This window comes from Panicum virgatum, chromosome 7K, assembly GCF_016808335.1.
Source record: "Panicum virgatum strain AP13 chromosome 7K, P.virgatum_v5, whole genome shotgun sequence".
In the NCBI taxonomy this organism is placed as follows: Eukaryota; Viridiplantae; Streptophyta; class Magnoliopsida; order Poales; family Poaceae; genus Panicum; species Panicum virgatum.
In genome coordinates, this window is record NC_053142.1 from 27,627,900 (window position 1) to 27,635,677 (window position 7,778).

Below are 7,778 nucleotides of genomic sequence, written 5' to 3' on the forward strand. Positions count from 1 at the left end.
ATTTGGACTTGGCTACTCCATTGTAAAGTCTGTAAATTATTTAATTTATGTAAATTATGTAAGCTATTTGTGTACTTGAACTCTGTTTGTAAAACGTAATACTTCTATCGCGTGTTACTCTCGTATTTTCAAGTAATGTCGTGCTTGTACCATCTGTGCTCGTCTTCGTGTGGGACTACCGGTGTTGTTTCGATCGGCCCTTGGGTGGAGAAAGGACCGTCAAATTAAACTATTAAGCTCATACGCCTGATGTATTCAAATGATGATCATTATGCTTAATTTAGTAGTTCCTTCACACAATGTTGACCATTTCGAACTCCATTCGTGGAACTCCGATACCTGGACCTGGAGAACCAGGACGCTGCGGGTTGAGGCGCCGCAGGAGGACTTCCCGGTGGAAATTCCCAGGAACTGTGGCCGGCTTCGTCGTCATCACACATCCACTGTCATCACCATCGGAGGTGAAGGTGGGACCATGGGATGGGTCGATCTTTGGCGTGGCATCCTGCTCTGCAATGTGCTCGACCCCGAGCCCTCCTTCCACGGCGTGCCGCTCCCCTCGCCGCTAGCAGAGACGAGCTACAACAATGGGTGGGGGATGGAGTTGGGCAGCCCGGCGCAGCGCCGCGGCATTGCCTTCATCAGAAGCAAGAAATGTCTCAAATTCGTTCACTTGAAAATCACTGAGGAATGTGTCCCACAAATTGATGCTGTAACAGGGCTCACTTCCTTCAGGGTGGAGGTGGATGACTGGGTGCTCACCGCATGGAGCAACAAGGAGATGAGCAACTCCCTCAACGATTAGCGCTATATGTTTGGGAACTATTTAGAAGTATTAAATGTAGATGAATCTATTGAACCTAAATAGTTCATAATTAGCCCAAGTGGTACTACGGTAAATATTTGCTAACTATAGATTAATTAAGCCTATTAGATTCGCGAATTAGTTTTAAACTTCCGCAATTAGTTTTATAATTAACTCATGTTTAATCTTTCAATTGACATCGAAATATACGTGGCCTAAACTTTAACCCTTGCAAGTTACAATTCAATCTCATGTTTATAATTAGCTCACCCAGGCAGGGCGCGCGAGCGTGGACGGCCTGCATGCGCGCCACGGTGGAGCAGCCAGCCGAGAGGCCCGAGATGCCGTCTGGAATGGAGCACCGTGGCCTACCTGCGCGCACGTCAGCGGGTTGTTTTTTTTTTGGAACACACGTCAGCGGGTTGTTGAGTAGATTGGGTACGGGCCGTATGGCTCGCACCGCCGCCGGGAGATCAGACAAGAATGACCTCGGCTCGAGATATGTACGCCGCCACCGCCAGGCCAGAAACTGCGGCCCGATCAAAGAGTTAATTCTTTGAATACCATTAAAATTTATATTACTTCTTTCAATGCCACTAAAAATTAAGTTATCCCTTCATTGTCATCAAAATTAAAAGTTTCATCTATTCAATACCATTCCGTTAAATTCTGCTGTTATTATGACGGAAGCTGCCACAGACCCCACATGTAAGTGAAAGAGAGTACGCTTTCTTTTTGCCCCTTCTTCTTGCTGCAAGCCAGAGCGAGAGCACGCCATGTTGCGCCGCGTCTCGGCCGCAAACCCGAATAGACTAGCGTCGGGCACGGCGGCCCCAACGGCCGCGGAGGACGTGTGCCTGCCGTGGCCATTGTCGTCGCGCTCGGTCCGTGTCCATGGCCCCCATCATCGCGCGGGGAGCGCGACTCCCGGTCCGTGTCCACGGCGCCACTACTACGTACATCAAAACAAAAACAATGGCGCTGGCTTTCATCAAAACAAAAAAACAATGGCGCTGGCGCCGCACAGAACGACGTCGTCCTCCCTATGGAAACAGGAACCGCGCAGCCATAGAACAACGCCAGGTTCCTCGACCCTGACGAGTTCCGCCGGCAGGGCCACCAGCCCACCAGGTCATCTCGACTTCATCGCCGACTACTACGCCCGCATGGGCGACTACCCCGTGCACCCCACCAGTGTCCACCCCGCCTTCCTGCGCCGCCAGCTCCCCGCGGACGCGCCGTCACGGCCGGAGTTGGACGCGTTCGGCGCGGCGCTGCGGGACGTCCGCGACCTCATCCTGCCCGGCCTGACGCACTGGCAGAGCCCTCGCCAGCTGACACACTTCCCAGCGTCCAGCAGCACCGTCGCCACCCTCGGCGAGGCCCTCACGGCCGGCATCAACATCGTCCCCTTCACGTCGGCCGCCTCGCCGGCCGCCACGGAGCTCGAGATGGTCGTCGTCGACTGGCTCGGCAAGGCGCTCCACCTGCCCGAGACCCTGCTGTTCTGCGGCGGCGGTCGCACGCTTCTCGGCACCACGTGCGAGGCCATCCTCTGCGCCCTCGTCGCCGCGCGGGGCTCCAAGCTCGCCGACATTGGCACGGCGGCGCCGGCGGCCACCGTTGACGGAGCTCGAGCAGCTCGTCTTCGCCGGCGAAATCTGCGCAGTTCCCTCCATGAATTTCAAATCTCTCGCACTCGAAGCTCCTTTACCTCCCTAACTCCCTCCACGAGCCCTCAGACCCGAGCCCCGACCCCCACCTCGCTGGGAATAGAGGATTTCCCGGTCGTCGGCCTCCATTACCGTTCAAGATGCGTCCACAGTGGAACTCCATCATCCGGCCACCGTTTCCTTTGTCCAATGGCTCAAATCGACCCTAGGTGATGCAGTGAAGCTCATGCTTTCCTCGTTCTTGCACGTCCCCGTAGTTTCCACGCTCGGTTTTGGGTGCCGCCGCTATCGCCAAGCCATCGCCCGCTGCTGGCCGCCCCTGTGCCGCCCCAGGCCGCGCCGCCGCCTCCCCTGAGTGCGTTGGCCGCGGGCCTGCGCCGTACTGCCACCAGCCGCCGGCCTCGCCGCCAGTGGAGGCAGCTCGCCACGCCGCCGACCATGACCTGTCCATGGTAAATCAAGAAGGGGGTAAAAACGATGGCCTTACTCCTCCCTTTCACTTACACGTGGGGTCCGTAGCAGCTTCTGTTATGTTAACAGCATAATAGAACGGAATGGCATTGAAGAGATAAAACATTAAATTTTGATGGCAACAAAGGGATAGCTTAATTTTCAGTGGCATTGAAAGGATTGGTATAAATTTTAATGGCATTTAAGAAATTAACTCCCCATCGAAACCGGAAGCCATTTCCTTTCCTTCCCAAACAAAAAGCTGCAACATTCTTTTGTTTTTTACGAAAAAAAAAGCTGCGTTAAACCATGGAACGTGGATCGTGTCTGTTTCCGATTATCGGCTTATTGGTACTACGATAATTCCACCAAAACCAAACACTCTGCTTATTATTTCGCTTATCTTCACTTCTATGGTATGCCGCGTCATAGATTTGAACTCGAGCAGTGAAAAGAGATAAGGCTTATAATCTAAATGTGGTCGAGAGAAGCGGAAACAAACAAGATGTGTGGTGTTCACACGCCTCGCCCACTCCCCGCGCGTCCGCGCATCGGCGGAGCCATGGCTAATCTACCTAACTAGGTGAACCAACGCGCTCCGCCGCTGGTGCTATGTTCGGCAGCTCCACCTCTGTCTATGCCGCGCCGGAAGGCTGGTGTTGGGCTTCTGCCTTGCGAAACAACACTCACTGGAGCAAACGGAGCGATTATAATTAGGTGCACGAAGTGGAAACCCGCAATAGAAGCAGCAACAAAAAGGAAGGTCACCAAGAGCACCACCGGTCGCAGCTGGCGACGCACAACAGCTACGCCTGTGGGGAACGTAGGATGCAAAGGGGGAGTTAGAAGAAGACTTGGAGCAAGGGGACCAACACAGGATGCAAAGTAGTTATCTAGACAGTAAACCAGTGCCATAAATGGATAGATCTAGATCTCAGGAATCCAACAAAATTGGTTTCATATTTTTCCAACACTCCCATGATATACTATGATTTTTCTAAGTTCTAGGACATTTTCTGAAACAGAAAAAGGAAACCGAGAAAAAGGTAAAGGTAACTTTGCGCATAGCCCCCAGACTTTCCAGAAATAAACCCGCTGCTTTTTCTACACTATTCACATGAGTCTTGTGCTTTGCAAATAAACCCTCAGTATTCTTGGTCTTCTCACATGGGTCCGTAGGCTCTATGTATTTATACAGCGTCGGCAACGGGGCTCCGGTGGACTGCGGAGCACTCGGATGCCGTGGATCCGTTGGTGGGCTCGGTTTGCTTGGCTGAGCGTGAACGAAGGATGTGCGGCAAGGCAAAGACGACGGCGGCCATTGATGCTTCTTGCAAGCTCATGAGGGAGAGGCTGTGGCATTTGGGGAAGCTAGGCACGCGAGGGGATTACCACGGGCAACGTAGGAGACGGCGGGCGTGGCAGGAGGCTTCGCTCGTGGGGGGAGACAAGGGGGGGGGTCGCTTCGGCGTCGACGGCTGGGGGAGGCGCAAGAGACGGCGTGCGGCTCAAACAGCTGTGAGGTGGAGGGTGCTAGCAGACCGATGATCTAGCAGGCCGGACCCTCGAGGAACGACAGGCCATGTATCCCACGGCCGCGGACTGGGGAAAACCGGCCCAGCGACGGGGCGGCCGGCTGGCGCGGCCCACGCGCAGCGAGAGCCACGTGGGGAAACGACGAGACTGCAAGGCCAGGGCTCGGGTCGGGCGTCCTCCCTCCCTCCGTGACGTGTCGACTGGAAAGCGACCAGCTGCTCTCAGGCTTTCTCCTCCACGCCGTATAGTATAGTATCTCGGCTGACGCGCGGGACCCATCCTTGCATCCGCACACACTACCGTTGGATAGATGCAGTCCATATACTGCAGTACGCCAGCACCTGCACCGCACGTATCAGTAGTCATATAGCATCTCCAACAAATTACCTATCCCTCTTTCCAATACCAAAAAGTTGATATTTTAATGATTAGAGGTGCTCCAGTAGATTACCAATTCAATTCCTATTACCTAAAAGTTTTTGGTAATCACCAAAACACACCTTTCTTTCATCTAAATGAAGGGGATTTTCCCTCCCTCCATTATATTCTTGGTGATTGGATTTTGGTAGTCTGCTGCAGCAACCATAACCAAAAATATAAGAGTAGTTATTGGTAATAGAGAGAATATTGTTTTGGCTATGGAGTATGAGTAATCTGCTGAAGATGCTCTTAGCCCCCACACGAGGCGCCGCCGGTCGATCCTGCGACGGAACCACCAAATTAAAACTCGAAATTAAGCGTAATGGCCATCATTTGAACACATCAGGCGCATTAACTTAATGGTTTAATTTGACAGTTCTTTTTCAACTCACGGCCCGATCGAAACAACGCCGGTAGTCTTACGCGAAGGTGAGCGCAGATGGTACAAGCACGACAAATTCTTGAAAATACAAATACCAACCCATTACATAGTATGATCCACTAAGTTTTACAAACCAAGTTCAATTATACAAATAATTTACAAGTTTTACAAACCGAGTTGGAGTACATAAATAATTTACAAATCCACAATTTTTAAAACCAAGTCCAGTGGAAACCAAATTCACAACTATATATACAACCGGTCAGATCGGTATACCTGACCGGTCGAACCGGTCAGACCGGCAAACGGCACAAAAGTGACAGATTGCACATTCAGCCCTCAAATGTGCAATCCGGCTATCCTCCAGGGACTACGCATCTGGTCCATCAACTTCCCACCCCTCTGCGTCAAGGCGGATGAACTTGGCGTAGCAAGGGCAGAAATCTATATCAGTAGGTCCTGAAATAAATATGGCAACAAACCCTGAGCAACTAATACTCAGCAAGGCTTACCCGACTATGGGTATACTTAGCCCACTATCTAGACATACAAGGCATTGGCTGATAGGTTTGTTTTGCTAAAAAGCATCTAAAAGTGGATCCTTATTTGTAATATTTTAGCTCAAAATTCTATATAGCTTAACCATCCGCTAAGATTCGCCTATCTAGAGCAAACATGGTAGAGTATCAAATAACAATTCAGAGTAGTCATCCTCATATATCATTTATATTCCATCTCATTACTACGATGCGGTGCTGCGATCAAGGTGCTCATATCCGAGAGCGATTGATGGCGAATCGAACCGATTTAACCTTGCAAGGTGGACCTAACCAACACGGCACGTAATTGCCCCGTCACACCATACGAGCCAACCATTTCCCTCCCCACCTCGAACTACAGGACCGCCCCACCATCATATGGTCAGCCGAGCCCTACGAGAGACCACCAAAAGTAAAATATACATCCCCAATTCTCCGCGGCCACTCGACTGCCCCAGGAGGTGAGATGGTGTCATGTACTTTCGAAGTGAGGCAGTACTGATGATTTACACAAAATACCTTGGCCCCGACTAGCTGATCAAACAAAATATCAATCCGGGGAAGTGGATATTTATTTTTGATAGTGACAGCATTTAAGGGTCTGTAGTCCACACATAACCTGAGGGTCTGATCTTTCTTTTTAACAAAGATTGCCGGACAACCCCAAGGTGAAGTACTAGGACAGATATACCCTTTATCAAGCAACTCTTGTAATTGCTTCTTCAGCTCTGCTAATTCATTAGGTGGCATACGATAGGGTCTTCGGGAAATTGGTGTCATTTCCGGTTGCAATTCAATCGCAAACTCCACATTACGATCAGGTGGCATGCCTGGTAAATCATCAGAAAAAATATCTGGATATTTACACACCACTGGTATGTCAGCCAGACTCTTGCCCTCGGCGTGGTTCACCGTATGGGTTAATGATTCATTGTTTCTAAGATGCAAAGTCAAAGAACAGTGGATAGAAAAATTCATGTGCACAGAATGAGAAGGAGTGTCCAAAAGAACTCTCTCTTCCATCCAATTCATGCTAAGTATAATATCCACTTTTTGAGTTGGCAAAACTATAAGGTGTGTGGTAAAGATTTCTCCTTATAACTGTAAAGGTATTCGTCTGACAATTTGGTTGGTGATCAATTGGCCCCCATGTGAATGAATATTGTATGCGCTTGGCATGTTTTCTATTTCCAGCCCAAGTCTAATTGCACACTCCCTACTAATAAATGTATGAGATGCCCCAGAATCAAATAATACAGTAACGGGGTGATCGTTCACCAAAAATGTACCCGCCATCACTAGAGCTCCCTCTGGAATACCCTCAAGTGTAGTGTAGTGCACCTGTCCTGGCTTGAAATGGGCCACTTTCGGATTATGATTCTGTTGGGTAGAATTCTGATCTTGCTTAGGCGGTATCTGGCAGTCAGGTGCGAAATGCCCAACCTTCCCACAGTTGTAGCATGGAGGCATACTTGGACGTGCCCCCGGCTGCTGCACCCACATTTTCTGCACGTTCTGCTGAGGAACAGGAGGTCTGGCTACCCCCGGCATCTGTGGGTATTGAGGTGGCCTATATCCCCACTATTGTTGCGGTGGCCTATACCCCCATTGTTGTTGATATGGGGCTCGCTGTGACCCAGACTGCACAAAACAAAACCTCTGTGGGGCGCTGCCAGAAGACCTAACTGCTAGTGCCTTTCTCTTCTTATCTGCTTTGTGAGCCAAGTGGGCGTCCTCCTGAGTGATAGCCCCATTGACCAGCTCACTGAACGTGTTGAACTTGAACATTGCCAGGCGATCTTGGAGCTTGCTGCTAAGCCCCTGCCTGAAACAAGCCTGCTTTTTCTCATCATTGTCCACATGATACCCAGCGTATTGAGATAACGTGTTGAAAGCATGGGCATACTGCAATACACTGTGGTTGCCCTGCTTCAGAGCAAGGAACTCTGGAAGCTTTCTCCTTATAACCCCTG

The 7,778-nt window shown here is 50.5% G+C and overlaps 1 protein-coding gene across 1 annotated transcript; it reads left to right on the forward strand.

Moving 5' to 3' along the window:
* Positions 1-1,812: 1,812 nt before the first annotated feature.
* On the forward strand, positions 1,813-7,214 carry LOC120640070 (tyrosine decarboxylase-like). The gene is made up of 2 exons (XM_039915962.1): positions 1,813-2,427; positions 7,197-7,214. The coding sequence occupies exons 1-2, from the start codon at positions 1,813-1,815 to the stop codon at positions 7,212-7,214; spliced, it is 633 nt and encodes a 210-aa protein (XP_039771896.1).
* The last annotated feature ends 564 nt before the right edge of the window (positions 7,215-7,778 follow it).